We start from the raw sequence: 25,134 nt of genomic DNA, 5'->3' as shown, positions 1-25,134 counted from the left end.
TTAAGTCACACCTTAAAGTAACCTTTTTGAATGAATAAAATTGAATTTTGTCCAATCTGTATGGTAGAGTATGTTAATAAAATATAACTTATACAATTGGGGTGGTTGTATTTTGTCTCCCTGCTCTTCTATTGAGACATTTAGATTGTGTCAAAGGTCATGTCTCACCTTGACACAGGATGTGACACGGATTTTGACCTGATGGTTAAGATTCAGTTTATCCCCTGAGCAAGCAGGCATGGCTCTATTAGCTCAATGGTAAGAATTTCAGCACATGCGCAGGGTAGAGGAGGAAAGTTACATTTAACTTTAAGTCGAATAGCATCAGGAGTGTAAATCAATCAATGACAGGATCTCATACCCCAGTTCCCTGGGTACACCGTCCGGACGTCCACGGTGACAGCGGGGAAGACGGCCAGGGTGACGGTGAAGATGAACACCACGCAAAACGCCATCACCCAGATCTGAGGAGAGAAACGAGTGGTTCACCGCACTGGAGATGGAGGAGGTGAAATTCATGCACAGAAACCATTTGTTAACTTACCCATAATGTAATACACATTAAAAGGCCAATTCCTTCAAACATCCTGGGCATTAATTAAAAGGTGCTGTAAGTGATATTCTGTGTTAAACTAAAGTGTAAAATAATTCTATATTCCCATCCTCCTATAATTCTACAAAGCTCTGTGCGGTGAGACAAAAATGTGGTGAGACCAAAATCTCTTCTGGCCGGTTCTCCTCACTGCCTGGAGCAATTGATCTGAATTTGCACACAGCCATTGACCATTACCATGTGCACCTAAGAGCGAAGCCCGTTTTCCCCAACTGTCAGCTGTTTATTAGCGCTTTTATGTCAAAAGAATGTCGCCATGGTTACGCCTGCCCAGCTGTGGCATGGCCCCGCGAGCAATGGGATGAATGGCTCCCGGGCTGCCAGATCATGTGCGCATATCCCCCCACGCCCACGGGTATGGACTAGTAGCAATAATAGCTATAGTGTGTTCAATAACAGGGGTCTACCCATTCTCTTCAGCTCTTTACTAAACAGAAAATCCATTTTCAGGTCGGGATACCAATTTCATCCAATCAGGAGAGAGACAAAATTGGAACTGGAGCACAATCTGATAAATGATCTTTGTGGGTTTCTCTCATCCAGATTGGAAGACATTTGTAACCCATCTGAAGATTTATTTTTTGTTGCTGGAGAAACGGGGAGACCCCTGTTAATGATCAGAATAGAGCTTTAACTTTTTAACAATAAACATAAAAAATATCCCTAAGTTACAGCACATTTAACGGAGTTGGTGATCTCCGTTGTTGTTACAACAGCCTCCACTCTTCTGGGAAGCCTTTAAACTGATTGTTGGAAAATTGCTGAAAGATTTGATTTCATTCAGCCATAAAAGCATTAGCGAGGTTCTGGCAATGATGTCGGGCAAGCCAGGCTCACGGTCGGTGTTGAAATGACTCTCAGAGGTGTCAAGTTCTAACGCACTGATCTAGGGAAAAACAGGAAAGGACCTTCCCGAAACTGTTGGATGGAACAAAGGATGGAAGCAACGTCATTCTAGGATGTCAAATTTGATGAAACTGGAAAGGTGAAATTCCTATTACTGACGGTGCCACGTTATAAATCACTGAGCTCTTCCGTATTATACTGCCAATTGTTTTTCTGTGGTGTTTGCATGGCTGTGGCGTTGATTTTATCCACCTTTCAGCAATGGATGTGGCAGACATGGCCGAATCCACTCATTCAAAGGACTGTCCGACTGATCTACCCAGTCATCGGCCTTGGCCACACCCAAACGACTAGCTCTTACGCATGTAAACCACCAATCCAGCTGCTTCTCATGGTTACGGATAAGAGTGTCAGTGTAGTGGATCTGTTGTCTGTGCTTGCGTTAGGTGTGCGCACGCCCGTCTTTGTCCTTTGATGTTATGCAGATCCTGGGTGCGACTCCCGTCTCCATGATTGGTGGGGAGCTCTTCACTTCAAGCTCAGCACTCCTCACCCCTCCAATCACCGTTCTGTCCGTCCCTTTAAAGGCGACCTGGATCCTTCATGCACGGCCGCTGTCAAGTTTTGATGTGAGTCTAGAGTAGGCTAGTGGCAGCGCGCCCACCGGAGCAGAGAGTTTCCAAATGTGCCTTTTCACTCCATTCTATTTGTACAGGTTGCTACTTAACGTAACGTGCTAATTGTGTTTAATCCAGGGCAAGTATTGTAGGTACTATTATTATATTTCTTCTTTACTGTGTTAGCACCTCAGAGGGCAGGTTCCAGTGTCTTGTATTTTTGTTGGCCCAGGTTAAGACTAGAGTAGTCAAGTAGTGTATAAGTTTTCTTTATTGCTTTCTTTGGAGTATTAGTTAGATAGCCAGCGTTGGGGGTTCCCTAGTGGTTTAGGAAGTACTGTTTGTTTTATATTTAGTTCTTTGATTCGGTTCCTGCCCAGCCCTATTCACATTATGCACGAGTAGCACCTCACTGTACTTATTTATCTGTAATAAAACTTAAGCTTTGGCTTGTATCATCTTGTCTTGTTGCGTTCCTACTACCCTAGACCCAGTGGGTCGTAACGCTCATTAAGAACGGGTTTGAGTCTCATAATAGCCACAATCTACTTGTACCTTTTTGAAGACCTCCATGACGGAGGCTTTGGCCTCTCCGCTGTTGCCGTGCTCCAGCGACAGGATGGCCTGCTTGGTGCTGCTTGTGCTCTCAGGCTCTGCCTCGGCGGCACCGCTGGCCTTAACGTCCCCGTTGGTCACAGCAGAGCCGTTGGCGTGGCCGTTCAACTTGCCGTTCTCCGCAGTGCTGCTCTCTGGGTTTGGGGATGGCGAGGGGGACGGCATCATTAGCATTCAGTTATTAGCCATGTAGCTTTACACATAGAAGTAATTTCACTTGATGGGTTTCTCGCATAAGTAATGTAAGAAAATACCTTTATAAGAGTACAGTATACTGTATATGTACATGAACCACTTGAACCTTATATATACACTTCACCCCTGGGAGACCCCCCAGAGGTCTATACTAGGCCCCTCCTTTTTCCCCTCTACACACCATATATCTTCACCAAAAATAGCCGGTCTACAAGCTCACAATGCTTGTACTTTAGATCTGCTATTTTTTATACATGCAATTTATAAAGTGATTTTCTAAATACCAGGGATGCATTGGTCATGGGACGCGGTAACACGCCGGGCAACCCCTTTTTTGAGCAGGAGCACGCGCACACACATGCATTGATTTAAAACGACCCTTAATTCACACCTCAACCAAGTTTACAAAGGCTCCCGACTGCCGGGTGTCACACCAGTGTAAATTAACATAGGAATGAGCCTAGATGCATATCAATTGTCCATTGTGTGACCTGTAGTATATAGTACCTTTATTAGAAGGATCAACCCCTTGAGATGAGTCATCTCGTTTTCGAGAGGGTCCTTATGACAAAAATACAAACAGTACAATAGACAAAACAATACAATAAGTACAACCATGCATACTATACATAGACAGGACAAAACAGACTTGACAAAACAAAACAAAACAGAACAGAACAAAAGCTCTCCTGAAACTGTCCGCTCCCACCCCACCTGAGCACCCACAAAATAACATATTACATGCATTAATGATGTACCCATGTAAAGCTAGCTAATCAAAAACACGAGTAGCAACTACAGACCTTTACATACATGCACATAATAGGTAACAAGCAATGACATGCACATGCAAGTAAACATAAAACAAACATGCACACATGCACTTTGGAAATTAAATTGCAGTATATTCCTCATAAATCACAGGACAGATAAGAGACAGAGAACAGTCAGAAGTTAATCAGAAGTCAATCAGAAGCCTTTAGAAACAAGAGCAGGTTATTTGAAGATGAGTAAAGATGGATGCTTTAAGTGTAGGTGTAGGTGTTAAGCGACGTGTGCGTCACGTCATTAAAATAGAGTCCCACCACTAACAAAATCACCAATACAACACTGCTAAATACTCAAAAGTCGCTTCACAAAACAAAACGAATAAAAAAAACGTTTTGTCCAATATTCGCCCCAGAATGGGGACGCTAGGTTTCAAGTGGATAACGGCAACAGTAGTACGGTATATGGAAAGAATACAGATTCCATAAGTTAAGAAATTAAGGAGTATATTATGGCCGCTATAAAGGTGACAAATTCCGTTTGTCACACAACAGTAAACTTCTTCAACATGCTGTACAGCATGTGAATGTTTTCTTTCAAACACAGCACACGGTCCAGCGGTACAATTACTTGGGTGTTAGTCACTGCAATAACTCGACGTCATCTTTTGCTTTGGGGCTTGTGTCAGCGTTCATGGAACAGCAGCAGCTGAGCAGAGAGGGCTGGAGGCTGTGTGGTCCCTCGCTGTCCCTGACAGACCTCGTCTTTGTCTGTGGGCCTTCACCACTCTTAACTGGATAAATCTGGGTAAACAGCACTAATGAGATAATGTCGCGTTGAATCGCCTTGATTCAGCCAGAGTGTGGGGGGGGGGGGGGGGGGGGGGGGGCGGGACAGAGCCGTTTGCTTATCACTGCTTGATGTTATGTAATTCATGTTACGTTGCCTTAATGTTGCCCAGGTTTCAGAGACATTACTTTACAGGTGAGGGGTCTTCAACAGGAGGTCCGGGACCTCAGAGTTACTACAGGGGGGCCGTCAAATCTTTGTGTGATAAGAACTTCTTTTTTTTTTAAATGTACATGAACCACTCCAGCCCTAGCATCCCTATTCTGAGGAGAACATTAGCCAAAAAATAGCTCGTAGATCTGCTATTTTTTGGCAAAGACTTTTGGTGTAGAGGGAAAAAAAGAGCAAACCAAGTACAGTCAAGTAAAGTCAAACTAAATGTAACGCCTCAACTCCTACAATTCCAAGTGCTTGTCAGGGTGGGGGGTCCCCAGTTCAAATATGTTTTTTGGGGGGGGGGGGGGGGTCGTGGCCTGAAAAGCTGCTGCTTTCACAATGGCAGATACAAAAGATACAAAGCTACACAGCATATGTGTAGCTTTGTATCTTTGTAGCTGAAGTTGAAACCAGCTCAACTTTTTTGTAGCTTTTTTTGTAGCAGCTACAAACGTCGGATGTATCTTTGAATCTTTATGTCGCTGGCTTCCATTGAAGAAATAATGGTAGCCTGTATCTTTGTAGCTGCTAGTGTGAACGCAGTATAAGAACCACTGCCCTAAAACATACTGTGTACATTATGTTCCTGCCAGTGTGTGCTGGACTGGTACCATCAGATATGCCAAAACATGCCAAAGTACCTTTGAGCAGCTCATCGGTGGTGCCGGCGGCCTCGTACCTGCCACTTCTGTCCAAGTGGAAGCGTGCAAATTCCTGTAAAGAGCCCATCAGTCAAAAACCAAACAAACCAGACACATACTTACTAGACCAGGGGTCTTCAACAGGGGGTCCGGGACCCCTAGGGGGTCCTCAGAGTTACTACAGGGGGTCCACCAAATCTTTGTGTGATATGATTTATTTTTTTACCTTAACCACTTCAACCCTAACATCCCTTTTCTGAGGAGAACTTTAGCCAAAAATAGCAGATCTACAAGCTTGTAGATCGGCTATTTTTGGCAAAGAGCTATCGGTAAAAAAGAAAGCAGAGCAGACCATGTAAACAAAAAAAGTTGCATCTGAAACACAATGTTAGACAATATAGAGGGGGTCCCTGCTTCATCTCTCTCTCAGCTAGCGGGTCCTTGGGCTGAAAACGTTGAAGACCCCTGTACTAGACAATGTTTTCATAAAAATACAACACAAGCTTTGCAAAATATGTTTACAGCTCTATGTCCCAGTTTTTAAAAGTCTTGGTGCAAGCTTTTTCAAACAGAGAATTCACTTTGTGTGTAGTTCACAGCAGGTCACCTAACTGACCTTCCCGCAGCATGAATGAGCACCGCTTGCCATAAATGATTAAAGCATTACCATAAAGCCAGGTTAATGACTTTGATGGAATGCGACTGCCCAAAGCTGTTAAGTTATGCGATCGACACTCAACTTAAGCCAATGCCAGGCTGTGTTCTGCTTAAAGGAGAATTTTGGACCACGGTTTTCTTACTAAAAACAAAAAAAACGAAGTCTCGCTAGACGAGATTGAAATCTCGAGATTTCAATCTCGTCTAGCGAGACTTCTATTTTTTTCTTCTTTTTTATTCCCGGTTGCATAGTGTTCTGTCACTATGAACGTCAGATCTCACAAAAAAACTACAAAAAATAAGCTATTAAAATACATGATCTAATACAAGGCCTATTGGCACACGTTTTAAGCTGTGGCGGACCCGGGATGGAGTTATGACATTTTTCTACTGTACCTTTCATCCTAAGATATCATAACATCATAGAAAGGGTAAGAAAACCGTGGTCCAAAATTCCCCTTTAACTGCAAAGTTGACTTGCAGTCCATATGAACAACTTCACACAAACGTTTTAGTAATCCAGTTTGGCTGCCAAAGGAAAATCTCTTAGTTTTCTAATCTTTTCATTACTTCTGAATTATTCATCTTAAATCTTTTCCACCGTAACCTACAACATAATAGATGCTATCAAATAAGCCCAGTGGTGGAAAAAGTGATCAAATGTTTTACTTAAGTAAAAGTATCAATACTGCAATGTAGAAGTACTCTGTTACAAGTAAAAGTCTGGAATAAAAAATGTACTTAAGTAAAAGTACAAAAGTATTGGTATTAAAATGTACTTAAAGTACCAAAAGCAAAAGTACAATTGTTTTTCAAAATAGCAGAACATAGCAGAAAATAGCAAATGTACTTAGTTACTTTACACCACTGCCTAAGCCTAGACTAAAGGCATTTTTGTGGGTAGAGAAACATTTCACTGATCCTGCTTTAGCATAGAGGTCCCCCCTCCTAAATCCTTTCCAACAGCGATGGAAGGCGACCGTGCTGTGGTACGGTTCTGCTTTGTATGGTAGTCCTACACTGAATGGATACTGGAGGTTGTGGCAGAGAGGGAAAAGGATTATGGGTATCGTAGTCATAATAATGTGCAACATGAGGCATGACTGACCAGGCGAGGTAGAGTCAGGTAGCTGGCGAGTGTCACCAGCGTTCCTACACACGGAGTGATGAAGTAACCCAGCGCAGCTGAGTCGGATGCTGCATCACCTGAGTGACACACACACACACACACACACACACACACACAGGTCAGGTATCTAAATTACAGTTTATACATTTACAGACACTCTTATCCATATCGACGGTGCAAGATCAAAGTAGACGGCATGAACCCTAATCAACTAATGACAGGGTAAATGTGTGTGCAAACAAAATTACGCGCTAAAGTGACTAGGATACCAGGTAAACATCAAACCAAGCATTTGTCTAAACAACATGCAAACAACATCTAAATAACATACTTTGCATCTGTGGACATGCAAACAGTATTATGTTTAAATAACATACGTGAACAGGCGACCAACATACATCTGCATAGCATAACTAGCATAAAAATAGGCAACAAGTAGCAATACAAAGGAAATAAGGAGTGCTGCTGGTGAGTCCGAAGTGGTGAGTTTACAGAATCAAGATAGATATAGAGAATCAGTCTATAGAGAATCAGTCTATAGAGAACAGAATAGAAACTTGTCTGTCCACACGTGGGAATTCGAAGAGAACACTGCTTTGCTGTATTGCAAGTTATCACCCAGTGTGCAGATACTGTCCGCGTTTTATACAAGCTTCATGCACCTTTATTCCATACCTGGTCTAAGAACAGGGTGGATGTGCACACAGCTACTCAAACAGTATGTGTCACATACATATGTCACAAACTGAATGCAGATAGGATATATTATCGAACACACACACACCAAGGCCAGAGGTGAACACAGAACTTGTACTGTGTGTGCATGGTTGCCTGCAGAAAAAACTTACACAGGTCTCATCGTCGGTTTGCATTAACTTGAGCAATGCATTGTGGGTGTGTGGGTGGTGCGATACCGAATAGAATGGCTGATTGTTCTGTTTACATTATTTCTGTTACTAGGCAACTGGTGTGTGTGTGTGTGTGTGTGTGTGTGTGTGTGTGTGTGTGTGTGTGTGTGTGTGTGTGTGTGTGTGTGTGTGTGTGTGTGTGTGTGTGTGTGTGTGTTTTCTTACTGGCTATGGCTAGCAGCATGGCGATCGCAGCGAAGGTGCCCGCGAGGCCCTGGCCGCTCATGAAGACGGCACTGTACTTCTGAGGCAGCAGACCCACCAGGCCGAACAGACTGCCCTGCATCACGGCACCAAAGGCTGAGAGGAGACCAGAGACAGACCCATTTCATCACACACACACTTACTTACAACATCAAAGACAGAACCTGCACATCCTAGAATGAAACACAAGACACTGCTAGCTCATATGTAAATACAACTTTTACTATACTCACTAGTCTTATTATACAGTACTGGTGAGGATCCCTGCCATTGCGTGTCTAACCGTAAAAAAGGCCCACTCTGCCGATTTTCTACATGAATCCAACTCCTAATGATATTAAACGCGATTCAGGTTGGAAACAGGTGAATTTGACCTTACGCCCTTGCCTTAACCCATTGAGACCTGGAACGCATCTGTCGCGTCATTTTTAGATTTGAGCTAAAAAGCATTATTTTACACTTTAGCTATTCAAAAATAGCAGATCTACAAGCTCATAGATGAAATGATAAAATGAGCTTGTATATCTTGTATATCTGCTATTTTTGAGAAATCGTAAAAATGTGTGCAAATCTTTGAATATATATATTTTTAAAGCGAACAATTTTAACTCAAATCTTTGCTTCTGGGGGTCCCTGGAACAACATATTTTGAGATGGGGGTCCGCGGCCAAATACATATAGTTTTGGGGGTCCTTGACATGAAAAAGATTGAGCACCACTGATATAGAAACATACGTTTTTCAGAATACTGTTACGATTTAGGAGACATGTAGAATCGGCTTCAGGTCTTAATAGGTTAACTTATCTCAGCCCTGAACCCTGAGCTTACAACCCTGCCGGAGAAGGAAGGAAAGAGTTGGAGGAAAAAAAAACGAATGCTTACAGTTAATGAACCAGATGGTAGCCATGGTGACCGAGAAGAAGGTGTCTTCTTCCATGGGTACCTTCACCAGGATGGCAGTAAAGATGAAGAGGATGAGCATGCCCACCTGGCTGCCCGCAATACGCACCGTCTCCGGTATCCTACACACACACACACAAGAAAAACGCACACACCATTATTACATCACTGTCGGGTGAGCCAAAACCGGTTATTTTTACGGTGTTGACCTAAACCAATGGTTCCCAAACTTTTTAGCTCGAGACCCAAAAGAGAAATTAAATGTCTAAACGAAACTAGTGAAAAATAGTAGATATACAAGCTCATAACACGTCGCATAAGTTTGTTTTTATTTATTTATAGTATTCCTTTGATTATTTAGTATTTAATAGTAAATGTCACACATTTTTTATCTTTTTCTTTTTAATCTTTTGAGAAACCCACAAATGGGTCCCGAGACTCCCGACCCAGTGTTTTGGAAACACTGACCTAGACCAACAAGCCCTCTGAGGGCTGGTCTTCCTCACCTATGGTAGAGGAAGGAGTTGAGGAGGGTGAACAGCAGCAGGGGCAGCTGGGAGAGCAGGGTCATCCAGTTGTTGAAGTAGTACTCTTTACGAACCACCACCGTCCCATTGCTCCACTCCGTGGTGTTGAGACGACCCTGGAAGTACTGGGGAGAGAGAGAGAGAGATGCAAAGCCATTGTAACCAGCAAGTCGTTGCAAATAGAACCAAAATCAGTCAAAAAAATAATAATTTAAATGCCAGGAGATTTACTACTATTAAAATGAGGGAATCTCTGTCTGTTAGAACAGGTTTTCTCAGTGGTTTCACCAATCGATGTAAACTTGCACACGGGCATTGACCGTTGCCATATGACGACAGTGACGGAGCCTGTTTTTCACTTTCCCCAAATTTAAAGGGATACTTCACTTTCGGCGGGGGGAAACATTTAAAAAATATATTAAAAATAAATGAAAAAAGTAATGGAAAATTCATGGCCCCCTCACGCATTAGAGTGTCCTACTAATGTGTGAGGGGGCCTTTATTTTGCCATAACTTCTTTCATTTTTTTTTAATATATATTTTTAATGTTTATTTTATGTGAAAGTGAAGTATCCCTTTAAGCTCTTTATTTAGCGTTTTTGTGAATTCTGCGGACTTAGGTAGTTATTGCCACTTTATTGGATTCAAAATGATAGCATAAGCCAAGCTGAAACAGGTGATCCGTTTGCTAATGATGATAGACATTTTAGGATTCTACCTCTACCATGGTAAAACAAACCCCCTCCTTATAGTGGTGAGAAAAAACATTCATTTCAGTGAACCAACGATTTAGTTCACGGCAATGATTCGTTCAAATGATTCGTTCACGTTCTCGTTCAGTAGCGCTATTTTCTAGTGTAAAACATCATCGCGGGAGCGTTTTTTTTTTTTGTCGCGCGTACAGCCCGACCTCCCGTCCTGTGTATGGGGGGAGGGGATGGGGGCATGAACGATAGCGTGAACGTAACAGTTTCAGAAAATTTACGAGCTCGTTCACGGCAAAGAACTAGTTCTTCTGAACGAATCGATCATGAACGACACATCACTACCTCCTTGCCACATTCCCCATGAAACAGATCACTATGCAGTGGCTTTTTCTCCAGACCGCCAAGAATCTTGCTTATTCTTGGCACAGCAAGTTCTCCCCTTAAACTATGGCATAAGGGAGATTCACATTAGACCCTACTTTTGTTAAGTGTCAATTTCTTAATTGCTAGTCACTGTTTACAGAGAGAACGCACTTTGTGACGTCCGAGTGCTGACGACGGATATCCATGAATTTGAAATCCAGCGTGTGCATGTGAAATAGAGGCCTCAGATACGTACACGTGCGGACGCATATACAGTACACGTGCAAGGACAGCAGATATCGTTCAGCAGCATAGCATAGCATACTCGCCAAGAAGACTCTGAATCATATGATTAACTGACTGCAGGGACTTAACCCTTTAAGACCGGGAACGCATCTGTGTCATTTTAGATTTATTTTGCTATTTTTGAAAAAAATTGTTTTTGCAAATCTTTGAATATGTGTTTTAAAGCGAACATTTTAAACAAACAAAAATAGCATATCTACAAGCTCATAGCGCTATGAGCTTGTATATCTGCTATTTTTGAAAAGCCAAAGAACTCTAAAGTGACACAGATTCAGGCAAGGATCACAACACAAATAATTCCATCCTTAAAGTTATACAATGCAGAATCCCAAATAACGATTTTTAGCAACCTCTGCTGGCCACTACCGTCACTGCATACAATTTCCGTAATCCTCGATTACCCAGAATTCCATTCGTTTTCACCGGAAGCCGGAAGCGTTTCAAAAAGCGATCTTTTAATTGTTTTATACTATCTACGGATCGTTTCTCTTAGCCAGTGGAGCATTAGTTACCATGAGCTGTGCTTTCTTTTTCTGTTCTTTTTCGATCTTCCAATCCTACATTATCTTAACATCAGCGTGAGGTTCCTTTTTGCTATTACCGCGGTAGTTCCTGGCCAAACAGGAAACCGTTGCGGTAGTTCCTGGGGACGTCGGCCACGACGTCATGACGTTGGCCAGGAACGTCATTTTCCCGGGAAGGTCCCCCCAGTCCACTTTCAATAGAAAATATATAAATAAAAGGCTTCCGGGGGTGAAATTCATGGAGTGGGTGTTGTGAAACTTTTGCCACTGACAAAAGATATACAATTTAACTTTAGTTTTGTTGAAAACGTTACCTAGTATTACTTTAAGTAAGTACATACACACAACATGCAAAAATATAAACATAACAAAAACAGGCTTTCTGCATGTTGTTGATTTTCATAACCCGCTCACTGCACCTTATCTAAACCTACACAATAACAGCTCTCTAATTCCCTCGAAAGGGCAATGCTTTGGGTCAAACATGCAACATGTGATTCTTTAAGGAGGCTGAGAGGGGTTGTAGAGATTAGTGGGGCGTTAATCACATGCTTTAGCTCTTTAGACGAGTGGTTCTCAAACTTTTTCGTGTCAAGGACCCGCAAAATGATATATATTTGGCCGCGGACCCCCATGTCAAAATATTTTGTTCCAGGGACCACCCCAGAAGCAAAGATTTTAGTTAAATGTTCGCTTTGAAAAATATTATATTCAAAGATTTGAACAAATTTTCACGATTTTTCAAAAAGAAATAGCAGCTCTACAAGCTCACAACGTGTCGCAGGGCGACGCGTTGTGAGCTTGTAGATCTGCTATTTTCAGAGCAACCAAACATAAAATTACTTGTCTTTTACTACTAGTATAGTTCTACTGTATCTCTTCTCCACTAGTCCCTCACTAAAAAAATTTAGGTTTTATTTGTTGACGAGGTTTTCAGTATATTTAGTCTTAGTCTTAGTCATTATAGCTTAGTTTTTTATTCAGTTTTCGTCAGTGAAAAAAGGTAGTCAACGAACATTTTTCGTCACAGTTTTAGTCGACGAAATCAACACTGGCTTCAACATCCAAGCTGGCCAGATAACAGTCAGTCAGACACTCCCAAAAGGGACATTCTAGTCCTTTTAATTCTTTACCATGGAGGCAGTCATGAAGAAGTTCCATGGTAGCAGAGTGCCCAGGCCCAGGATGAAGAAGATGATTCCCACCAAGAACCCCCTGGAAACGGATGAGGAGAGAAGAACGTCAAGAGGCACAAGTTCAAGTTGAAAAGCTGGTTAAAAGGAGTAGTTCACTCAAAACATTACTTATTCTCTATCAATTACACACCCCATGAAGCCTCCATGGAGATTTCTTTGTTTTTGTGACAAGCCAATAATTTGATAAAATCTCCATGATTTCAAGCCTTCATGGGTTGTGTAATGATAGAAACTAAGTAATTTTTGGGGTGAACTACGCCTTTAAAAAAGGTGCCAGGAAACCCACTTACCACTTACACTATTGACAATACATGGTACAAAATACTGAAAATACAGCTTTACTTCATTTCTTCACATCTTGATTTGAAGATAAGACCTTTTTCATAACATGTTGAATAATAATAAACAATCAGGTCTCTTTGTAAACAGATCTCATGTGTTTTCATCTCATGTGAGACTATAAGGTCTCTTTGCAAACAGATCTCATGTGTTTTGATCTCATGTGAGACTATAAAGTCTGGCCACACACAATTACAAGGATGTTTTTGTTATAATAATAATAATAATACATCAGACTTATATAGCGCTTTTCTTAGTACCCAAAGTCGCTTCTGTTAAACATGGCTTTGATCACCGGCACAGTTTGAGTCTGCGAACACACCCAAGAACACATTGAAACTGTGGTCGAGACGGGAAACTGGGGAAGTGGGTAATCGACAGCGAGAGGATTCTTTTTCTAGGTTTAGCCACGCAACAACACTGTTGGGACTCACCTGTCCTGCGGAGAGTCCGTTCGGTCTTTCATCCTGATGTAGGAGGTTCTTCTGGTGAAGCTGCAAGGGCAACAGGAGAAAGGGAGAGTGAGTGTCAACATCTTATCAACCAGTACAGCCTTCTTTACTGAGCCTCAGAAGTTCGCTGTCTGGCAGATGATCGTCCTCAGCCGGCGGGCGCCCCTTACTTGCGCGTGCAGGAATCCATTCCTGTGCATTCTGGCACAAAGCTGCAAAGGGCGTTTCGCAGCGCCTTCCCAGCGAGCACTTCATGGAATACGGAGCATGCCATTGACCTTAAAACGATAATGCCTCCTGAGCCTTTAAATGGTGCTAGACACTGCCTAAAAACTTTGCTTTCTAGGTAGCTTCCTAGTTCCTACGACGTCTAAAAGGAAAAAGCACTTCTGAGAATTCTAGAGTAGAAAATCATGTGTTGTGAACCGTGTGTACTCAGAATGCCAGAGAGAGACACAGAGAGTAGGCTTAACCCATTAACACATCTGTGTAACCACTTTAACCATTATTTTATGCTTTGGCTATTACATTTTTTTAGATATACAAGCTCATAGCACGGCACCGAGTGCCGCACTATGAGCTTGTAGATCTGCTATTTCTGAAAAATCGTGAACATTTGTGCAAATCTTTGAATATATACATTCTTTAAAGCTAACATTTTTAACTCAAATCTTTGCTTCTGGGGGGGTCCCTGGAACAACATATTTTGAGATGGGGTTCCGTGGCCAAATACATATCATTGTGGGGGTCCTTGACATAAAAATGATGGTTAAAGTGGTTACACAGATGCGTTCCCGGTCTTAAAGGGTTAACCGAGACTCACGTTGGGACTCTCCCAAACCCTCTCTCTCTCTCTCTCTTTATATCCCATGACCTGGATTAGAAGAACTTCAGTCAAGTTCCCATTTAGGTTTTGGCAAAGAGACCATGCATGCCCCAGAGCTCCAAAATACCTTCGGTCCCTCTTTTGTGAGTAGATTAGGCAGGAATCTGAGAATTCACTCCCAGTGAGTGTACTAGGCTATACTGTACATTACACAAATACACAACTATTCCATGGCACTGAAAATCAAACTTAAACAAAACACACGCATGACATAATATAGCTGTGCAAACTCACCAACAGCATAAGGATATTGACCTAGCCGAAGAAAGCTGTGTGGTGAGATTGCCATTCACGTCCTGAAAAATGTCTTTGCCTTAATAACACAGGCTCCTATACTGCCTGAGACCAAGTTACTGAGATAAAACCACCCAGCCTGTCCAAAAACCAAAATATGGCGACTGTTTTGTTTTGACTCACAAAGAGAGCAGAGCAGACTGGGGCAACGGAGGGAGGGAGGGGCCTACACTCCTACCTGTCAGCGCTTGCACCCGCGTTATCAGCACAGCTAAAACCAACTCCCGTGGTACGCCTTATTGAAAGCTTATATAGCTCACATCTATATACAAATTAAATCCTGACCTGCACATAATTCTACATTCATTCAAACTCCTAACTCTGACTTGGGAGGGAGTTTGGGAGATAGGTGGGTTATTGCTCCGAGTCTAATGATCATTACATCCAAGAAAATATTTCTAAAGAAGAAGAAAAAAAATGTATATGGACAATCAAAATCAGTTGGAAATATTTAATTATGATGTGGTGTCATAATTAAACTTAATGTTGATATGGCACACTGACTATCAAGAAAATGAAAACATGGTACTTCATGTCAAAAAGGTTGCCAACCCCTGGTCTAGAGGCCTTAGTTAAAATACAGCAGTACTGTGGCAATACACAGGACATGCAAGGGTTTTTGTACTGGTGCCATCACTGTACAGGAAAGCCTGACCCCTGGTTTCCATCCATTTACTTCCTAGTATGACTGGACGACTCAGGTTTGAGTGTTAGTCAGGCGCGGATACGGTTACTGACTGTTGGTGGGTGGTTACCGAACAGCAATACAATGTGTCCACAAACAAAGGCAGGCGTGAACACACACACACACACACACACACACACACACACACACACACACACACACACACACACACACACACACACACACACACACACACACACACACACACACACACACACACACACACACACACACACACACACACACACACACACACACACACACACACACACACACACACACACACACACACACTCCCAAGTGCAAATACAGCTGGGGGCGTTCTCACAATACAGCCATGATAAACAGAACTGAGTGGATAAATCATATTCTGTACAAAATACTAATTAAATGTATTTCATGGACCACCGAGTTGTCAGGTAATGAAATGAACCTCTCACAAGAACGACCTGCACTTCAATGATCATCACACATAATAAAGTACGCTACGAGCTCCATTCTCAGGTTCATAAGATGGTCCGTTTATGGGCCTAAGTACTTTCCCTCAAAGCACAGACATGCAGTGATGAGTGTGTTGATACTCCTGAAGGAGAAAGTTATGGCTGTGTATTTTATATTCACACTGTCAAGCAAATGTGGGACAGCGGAACTCATCAATGATCTAAATAAGAAGCCGCAGCATGTTTTAGGCAGCCTGGCAGGACGGATTACAACAATATTAAACTTGATTTGTATAGCGCCTTTCATGACATGAAATGCAGCTCAAAGTGCTTTACAGAGCAAGAATAAAGCACAAGTGCTTTACAGAAAAAACTAATAATTTAACAATAAAGCAAAAAAGGAAAGCAAAAGCGACATTCAAAAGAAAATATATATATAGCAAAAAAGGAAGTGAATCAGGCAAAACAGTGAGGACATGAATAACAACAGAGATTTAAAAATCAACTAAAAGAAAGAGTGGGTGAATCATGGACAAGGATAACATGAGGTTACCCCCACGCACACACACACGCATAAACACACAGTCCTCTACACGCATCAACTCCCTTTAAATTGCCCGTAGGCTACGCCAGCCTAAAACGACAAAAGAAAACTCCCACCCTGCTTCCTCTTGGCTCCTGTCCCCGTCTTTATTTGGCAGTCCCCTGATGTGACCTTGCAGGATGATGGAATATTCTCATGACCCATTGGATCTCTGTGCTTGTTTACAATGTTGGGTGTACTGGGGACGGACTCTCATTCTGTGGGAGCCACTTGGTGTTAAGTGTCCCCATCCCTAAAATACAGCACTTCATAAGAATTCATCACAGACACTTGGAACTTGGCAAAAAATCCAATCAACCGATTGACTGCTTCTTCAAATCACCATTTTGCTCATAAATGGTTGTTAACCCTTTCAATCCGGGAACGCATCCGTGTCACTTTAGATTTCTTTGTAGCTCTGCTGTTTTTGAAAATAAAATCGTCAAAATATGTGTAAATCCTTGAATATATATAATTTTTTAACTCAATCTTTGCTTCTGGGGGTCCAGAAACAAAATATTTTTAGATGGAGGGGGGTCCATGGACAAATTCATATCATTTTGGGGGTCCTTGACATGAAAAGGTTTGAGCATCACTGATATAGCAACAATAGTTTTTCACAAAACTGTTAGGATTTAGAAGACATTTGTAGAATACCCAGAAGCAAAGATATGAGTTACAAATGTTCGCTTTTGCAGAGTTTGCACAAATTATCCAAAATTTTTTCAATAGCCAAAGAATTTAAAAAATGACACAGACGCGTTCCTGGTCTTAATAGATGAATGGGTCCTTCCTCTGATTAGAATCTGAAGTAAACGGCAACGTTGGCCCCACCCCCATGGACAAACCAGAGAACCAGGCCGACAAGAAGTGACCATAGTATACTGCCGTTCAACATGCAAACGAGTGTCTTGCTACTGGTGAATTGGCTGACTGCAGTGTGTAATGTATATGCCCACAACATTCAGGGCGGGGGGGGGCATTCAAGGTGAGCCCACATGAGAACTGTGCTCAAAATAACAAGTCACATAAGGTCTCGAAAAAGGTACTTATAAGCATGCTTGTTTGTATAATCTCAAGCTAATGGCGTCACTTTAATCTGCTTACAATATAGGCTATGCACTGTATGATCATGAGTGAAAAACTGCTAATAATTAACAATCAGAGTGCTGGTGATACAACCAAAATAAATGCTTGGTTGAGTATAATGGTTGCAAGGTCAACAATGAACGCAGCTACTAACAAAATCATCTTTTTCTTCCATTTTAAAATACAGGACAAAAATAGACTATTGTATAAACTATACAAAAAATGCAATACAACAATACCAACCCTAGAAACAAAATCTTCCCGCAGAAAAAATACACCAACTGCCCTGGCCTGAAGGGAAAATTACATTTCCAGTCAACATAACAAGAGACTGTATTTAGTTTCAAAGCACCCAATTGTATGAGAATTAGCTCAATTATTTATGTATTTAATTATTTTCAGCTTGTTTAGGAAGGACAGTAACGGACGACATGAAAGATGAGAGCTGGGGACAGACGTGCGAGACAAGAAGCCCTCGCTGCGCTCACAGGGTGTTTTGGGGTCAATGCACAAACTAACACCAGGCACTCCCACCCTCCTTTTCTGTCAACATTTAGTCTATAGCCAGGCATTGCTGAATGAATAGCGTCATTGTTCATATTCAAATTTAACTGCCTCTAGGTCTTTATGATGTCCCTGATGATGTTACAAAGACCAACCAACCTGTTTGTAAATATTTTATGACTCATTGGCTGTCGGTCGGTCAGTGTTCATTTTGACAGCACATTTAGATTTATTTTTGTCTTTATTTTAGTCATATGAATAAAATATCATATTTTTGTCATCTGAAAAGTTTTAGTTTTAGTCTACTAAATATCATACGATTTTAGTCGACTAAATCTAGAGTTGATATTGTCGACAAAAATGTATTTTGGCAGGCCTTGATGGCGTCGTAATGGCAGATTTTACACTTTGTTGCATGCTGAAAATAGCCGATCTACAAGCTCGCAACGCGTTGTGAGCTTGTAGATCGGCTATTTTCAGACCGCAACACCGCAACATTTATTTTTGTTTAACTGGATATTTTCTCCACTAGTCCTTCCCTAACATTTTTGTTTTGATTTGTTGACGAAATTGTCAATATATTTAGTCTTCGTCGTCATAGCTTTTAGTTTATATTTCGTTTTTGTCAGTGAAAAAAGGTAGTCGACGAACATTTTTCGTCATAGTTTTAGTGGACGAAATTAACACTGCCGTCAGGAAAGGGTCCACCGCTGTTGACAAAAATAGTAATCACATCAAAAGCTTCCAAAAATGTACGGCCATTCAATAGGGCACCAATGTCTACCCAGCTCACAGCTCACAGTGTATGTATGCCGATCAGATCCGACAAGGCGACAACATAATCACACAAGAGTCATGCGAACAACATATACAAGTCACTGTGGCGCTCCAGTAATGAAAAGCTCTACTCATGTCCTCAGCAAAAGCTGCATGCTCCTGGGCTCCAGTAGGAGGTCATTCAGAGAGGGAATGCATGTGGAGGAGTGGGATTATAAAAGGTCTTAACACATCGAGGGCATGTCAAATAAATTATACAAAAAATGCACCGGGAAATATTTCACATGAAACTATTCATTCATTAGTTTCTGCCTCGTTCATACAGGTTGGATGTCTTTATTCGGGGTGAAACACCGACCTTCTTCCAAATAAAGATTGCATTGGCTTTATCGCCTCATGATATTCGCGTTCTGTGTGGATGGATGTACTCATGATTCATGGAAAATATATTTTTGTGCGACTTAATCACAAGACTATAAAGCCCCGGTGTGAAGACCTTTTAAGAGCCAAGTGGCAAATATACTGTATGCCTCTCAGCTCTGTGGGCCAAGAGCTTCAGGGCCTTTGGACACAGGACACTCTGTGTCTGTCTGTGTGTGTGTGTGCTGGACAGCATGTGCTCAATGGGAATGCCTCAGTCCTTTCGCTAAAGGCACAAGAAAACTGGATGGTCTAGAGCAGGGGGTCTTCAACAGGGGGGCAGAGTTACTACAGGGGGTCCACCAAATCTTTGTGCGATGGGGAACATTTAGTCAAAAAATGCAGATAGCACAACGCTGTGAGCTTGTAGATCTGCTATTTTCGGAGAGTTGGTGTTGAGGGGAAAGAGCAGACCAAGTACAGAGCCAACGGTCAACTTGACTAAATATTGAGATTTTAAAAAGGGTTTGAAAATACACATTAGCATGAACACAACTATCTATGAAATGAAATCTATGAAAAAGTTAAAATCTGCAGCAATATGTAGTGTGTGTGTGTGTGTTGGGGGGGGGGGGGGGGGGGGTCCTTGCTTCATCTCTCTCTTAGCTAAGGGGTCCACTGAAACGTTGAAGACCCCTGGTCTAGAGTCTAGACAGTCAACCATTCCCAGCAGCTCAGTCAGCAGTGTCGGATTCAGGTCATGTGTACATTTCAGTCCTTTACATGATATCAAACAAAAGAAAAGAATGTTGATCTTTAGCTCCCATAGCCATAGCTCCCATAGCCCAAATAATTTTTACATGAAAACGCTAATAAACAGCTTACATTTTGGGAAAGTAAAAAAACGGGCGTCACTGTTCCGTGCACATGCTAATGGTCAATGCCCGTGTGCAAATTCAGATCTATAGACCATATTCACACGGCGGCCATATTGGAATTTAACATTGAAAGTGCCGCCACCCGGGGTGGCTACTTTCATTGACTTCATAGAAACATGGCCGGCGTGTGAATATGGTCTATTACTCCAGCCACTGAGGAGAACCGGGCAGAACAGGTTTTGGTGACAGGTTTTGGTGACAGAGGTTTGGGGAATTATAGGAGGATGTGTTTATTAAGTAACTATGTTCACATGGAGCCCTGAATCAAAACCACCCTGTACTCACCTAATATAGGTGGGGTTCTGTATAATGCTATCATTTTGATTAGATGCTAATCGCCGGTTGGTCAAACAAAGATGCCTTAATGGGCAAATAGCCAAAATATTTAAAACAAATAGGCCGGCCTATACTTGTATATGATAATATATGGCCAATAAACTGTAATGCCAAAATAGTTGGATCAAGTGATTTGATAGCTCAGCTCATTTTGTAGCACTTATCCTCTGACAAACAAAATAAAATAAAATGCTCATGTTCGTTACATGTACGCCGCAAATAAGATAGAGACTGTTTTTTCCAAATAGATGAGCCAACTTGGGAAGGCGTAGCCAAATCATTCTTCCGAGATCAGATAACACAGAACAGACATGCACAGATTGCACACAATAATAGATCGCACACCCATGCACGCCTCCTTCACCTCTTACATACCCCTTGCATGCCTCCTTCATCACATAAACACACCTTGCATGCCTCCTTGGACTACCTACGCTTTTTGATACAATGTTGGGATCATGGGAAAAGGGAAATAGGTCAAGAAATAAACTGTTTTGCCCAGCACAGCCCAATTCTGGATGGCAATGCCATGTGACAGAGTCCCGGAGCTAGAGTGGGAGGTCACAGATGGGTCTAAACAAAGCTTTGCATGCTTACCTCACTCACCACACAGGCACAAACACATGCCTGGCATGCCTCCTTCACCACAGGCACACACACACCTTCCAAGAGCCAGTGCAAAACCAGACTGCTGATTCTGAACAGCCACATTGATTAAATCCATTCTTATCTTTGTTGTATCCTACTAAAAGCCACCCCTCAATTTCAGGAAAAAAAGAAATGTCATTTGGTTGACCCTGCTGTGTTATAAAAAGTAGGTCAAATCAGTTCATAAACATTGAGTGTCAGCTCTGTCAGCTGTGAGTGACCCACTGTATGTAAACAATACCTTCAGATCTGCTATTTTCGGAGAGTTGGTGTAGAGGGGAAAGAGCAGACCAAGTACAGAGCCAACTGTCAACTTGACTAAATATTGAGAGTTTAAAAAGGGAAAATACACATTAGCATGAATACAACTATCTATGAAATCTATGAAAAAGTTAAAATCTGCAGCACAATTTTATACAATATGTAGTGTGTGTGGGGGGGGGTCCTTGCTTCATCTCTCTCTTAGCTAAGGGGTCCACTGAAACGTTGAAGACCCCTGGTCTAGAGTCTAGACAGTCAACTATTCCCAGCAGCTCAGTCAGCAGTGTCGGATTCAGGTCATGTGTACATTTCAGTCCTTTACATGATATCAAACAAAAGAAAAGAATGTTGATCTTTAGCTCCCATAGCCATAGCTCCCATAGCCCAAATTATTTTTTACATGAAAACGCTAATAAACAGCTTACATTTTGGGAAAGTTAAAAAACGGGCGTCACTGTTCCGTGCACATGCTAATGGTCAATGCCTGTGTGCAAATTCAGATCAATTGCTCCAGCCACTGAGGAGAACCGGGCAGAACAGGTTTTGGTGACAGGTTTTGGTGACAGAGGTTTGGGGAATTATAGGAGGAGGATGTGTTTATTAAGTAACTATGTTCACATGGAGCCCTGAATCAAAACCACCCTGTACTCACCTAATATAGGTGGGGTTCTGTATAATGCTATCATTTTGATTAGATGCTAATTGCCGGTTGGTCAAACAAAGGCGCCTTAATGGGCAAATAGCCAAAATATTTAAAACAAATAGGCCGGCCTATACTTATGATAATATATGGCCAATAAACTGTACTGCCAAAATAGTTGGATCAAGTGATTTGATAGCTCAGCTCATTTTGTAGCACTTATCCTCTGACAAACAAAATAAAATAAAATGCTCATGTTCGTAACATGCACGCCGCAAATAAGATCAGAAAATGATGGGCCAACATGGGACGGTGTAGCCATATCATTCTTCTGAGATCAGATAACACAGAACAGAACAGACATGCACAGATTGCACACAATAATAGATCACACACCCATGCACGCCTCCTTCACCCCCCCTTGCATGCCTCCTTCGTCACATACACACACCTTGCATGCCTCCTTCATCACATAAACACACCTTGCATGCCTCCTTCATCACATAAACACACCTTGCATGCCTCCTTGGACTACCTACGCTTTTTGATACAATGTTGGGATCATGGGAAAAGGGAAATAGGTCAAGAAATAAACTGTTTTGCCCAGCACAGCCCAATTCTGGATGGCAATGCCATGTGACAGAGTCCCGGAGCTAGAGTGGGAGGTCACAGATGGGTCTAAACAAAGCTTTGCATGCTTACCTCACTCACCACACAGGCACACACACATGCCTGGCATGCCTCCTTCACCACAGGCACACACACACCTTCCAAGAGCCAGTGCAAAACCAGACTGCTGATTCTGAACAGCCACATTGATTAAATCCATTCTTATTTTTGTTGTATCCAACTAAAAGCCACCCCTCAATTTCAGGAAACAAGAAATGTCATTTGGTTGGCCCTGCTGTGTTATAAAAAGTAGGTCAAATCAGTTCATAAACATTGAGTGTCAGCTCTGTCAGCTGTGAGTGACCCACTGTATGTAAACAATACCTTCATATTATGACAACAGTTGAATTATAAGACTTGGCCACATTACTTTTGTCTCCCCAACGCTAGTTTGCTTGCTCACTGCAGACTTTGCTACAACTGACATCCTGCTATGTGGTGATTATGATGGTGATAACCTCTTTGTGAGTGAGTCAACCTCCTGAAAGGATTACCAGGGCTAGTAATTCCAAGATGAGTCAGACAGACAACACATGTGCTGACCAGATGGCACATGGCAGGTGCCACCATGTTGCAGGACCAGGTGCCCGCACTTTACTCTATTCAAGGAAATTAGAAATTGGATCGCAGCACATATTTGGCCAGTGTTCCTCCAGCAACACAACCACCAGCCGTATGGTAAATGGTGAATGATTATAATAAACAAAAATATGGTACACTAGTACACATGTATAAAACGGCCATCATCTGTAACTAATAGCTAAAATGATCATTTCAGATGATGATACACGAGTGACGATGTCTGGACCAAGATGTGTGTCGCATTAACAATGGCATCCAGGAGAGTGATGCACACATCAAATCTCTCATAGCCCTAGTAGGGCCTATATATATGACAGTTTGTTAAATGGTTAAATGGGCTAAATTGAGAAAACACTGACATTTATTTAGCCTTTGGAAATGGTAACGTAATTGACACAGAGAGGAACAAGAGTGGCATTGTTGTCACATCATCATTCACCCATTCGCCAAGCCCCACTACGAACCTCTCACTCTGCTATACAGCTCCGAGATGAGGTTCCACTGGGATCTCTACCGGAATCAGTGGACCGCCCGCCAAAGGTCCGTGGATTACCTTTTTCGCCACATCGCATCCAAAAACTAATGGTAGTCTCCAAATTCTACAAATGTTTTAGTTTGTTCCGGAACCCTAACTTTTTGGACCGGCGCGAAACAGCCGCTTAAATCGCTTATTTAGTCAGCCTGTGGCCATGTTTCCCATTCAACCCGGAAAAAAACCCTACGTTAGGTGCCAGTACTGCTCCCTGTTCGGCTACAATGGGTAAACATGGCCACAGGCTGACTAAATAAGCGATTTAAGCGGTTGATTCGAGCCGGTCCAAACGGTTAAGGTTCCGGAACATCCTCAAACATCTGTAGAATTTGGAGACTACCATTAGTTTCTAGATACGATGTGCTAAAAAGGGTAATCCACTGACCCTTGGCGGGCGGTCCACCGATTCCGCTGAGATCCGCAGTGGAACCTCATCTCGGAGCTGTATAGCGGAGTGAGAGGTTCGTAATGGGGCTATTGACGGCTATGAAGGAAGGGGGAGCCGCAGTCTGTCCACAACGCCTCATGCACGGCGTCGTACAAAGGAGTCAAATACACACATTCATCCCACTGCAGCGATCGGTCTATTATTGCATTATGCCGCCCAGTTATAACGTTAAGAAACACTGTAGCCTACCTTGAAACGATGCCCTGGTGGTGTCTGTGGTTGTCACTGGCGTGTTCTCATGTTGCTGCCTGCGGGAAAACAACACAGATGTCCTCCTTCTTCTATAGAAGAGACAGCAGCCGATGTCATTAATGAAACGAACAAGAATCAACCTTAAATGTAACGCGATTGCTCTCTTGTTTCCGCGCATCCACGTGGCGGGAACGCAATGCGCGGGGTGGATTACCGTACGTGCTCTAATGGCTCCAGTATTTACAGTGTTTAGCTACGTAGACAGACAGTTTGTGTGTGTGTGTGTGTGTGTAATCCTCGTCATTTCCATCTCGTCCGTTCAGACTGTGTGTGACTGTGGACGCCCCTCCCCCGCCGTGTTGTATAGGGTGAAGAATGGCTCTGGTCCAGAGCGTTTATAGCGAGTTCTCTCTAACTGTTTGAGGAGAGTGTGCTTGACTGAAAATCCCACTACTGTGCGAGGTCTCCAACTTTAGCCAAAATAAAGGAAACGGTTTCGTCACTCACCGAAACAGAGGCTGTTTTGTGTTGTTGAAAGTTTATTCTCCAGGGTGGGAAGTGTCTCAGGACCCCCCACCTTCTCTGCATTATACACTTTTTGGGTATACAATTAAATATGCCCGCCAGACGGAAATGATTTGATTTATTCCACTGCTCCCTCTACAGATCTGGTCAATGGTCATTTGTATTGACCAGATCTGTAGAGGGCGCAGGTGAGGAGGCTAATGCAAATAATTTCCGTCTGGCGAACATACTT

At 42.4% G+C, this 25,134-nt stretch overlaps 1 protein-coding gene across 2 annotated transcripts in view; it reads right to left on the bottom strand.

The window, feature by feature from the left end:
* Positions 1 to 24,897, bottom strand: part of LOC308102296 (equilibrative nucleoside transporter 2) — a 32,760-nt gene extending 7,863 nt beyond the window's left edge. Inside the window, exons 1-10 of one of the 2 annotated variants that reach the window (XM_080451941.1) lie at positions 24,375 to 24,897; positions 13,496 to 13,555; positions 12,660 to 12,741; positions 9,606 to 9,751; positions 9,082 to 9,221; positions 8,160 to 8,294; positions 7,066 to 7,163; positions 5,301 to 5,373; positions 2,632 to 2,825; positions 362 to 464 (exon numbers count right to left, since the gene is read on the bottom strand). In XM_080451941.1, the coding sequence (XP_080308067.1) occupies positions 362 to 464; positions 2,632 to 2,825; positions 5,301 to 5,373; positions 7,066 to 7,163; positions 8,160 to 8,294; positions 9,082 to 9,221; positions 9,606 to 9,751; positions 12,660 to 12,741; positions 13,496 to 13,527 (1,003 nt within the window). In that variant the 5' untranslated portion in view covers positions 13,528 to 13,555; positions 24,375 to 24,897. Of the gene's footprint in view, positions 1 to 361; positions 465 to 2,631; positions 2,826 to 5,300; positions 5,374 to 7,065; positions 7,164 to 8,159; positions 8,295 to 9,081; positions 9,222 to 9,605; positions 9,752 to 12,659; positions 12,742 to 13,495; positions 13,556 to 14,633; positions 14,783 to 24,374 lie in introns of those variants that run through there. The other variant, XM_080451942.1, reaches the window with a different exon arrangement.
* Positions 24,898 to 25,134: the final 237 nt, after the last annotated feature.

The sequence above is a fragment of the Gymnoscopelus braueri genome (assembly GCF_963280865.1).
Source record: "Gymnoscopelus braueri genome assembly, chromosome: 15".
Lineage (NCBI taxonomy): Eukaryota > Metazoa > Chordata > Actinopteri > Myctophiformes > Myctophidae > Gymnoscopelus > Gymnoscopelus braueri.
This window is presented reverse-complemented; position numbering and strand designations above follow the sequence as displayed.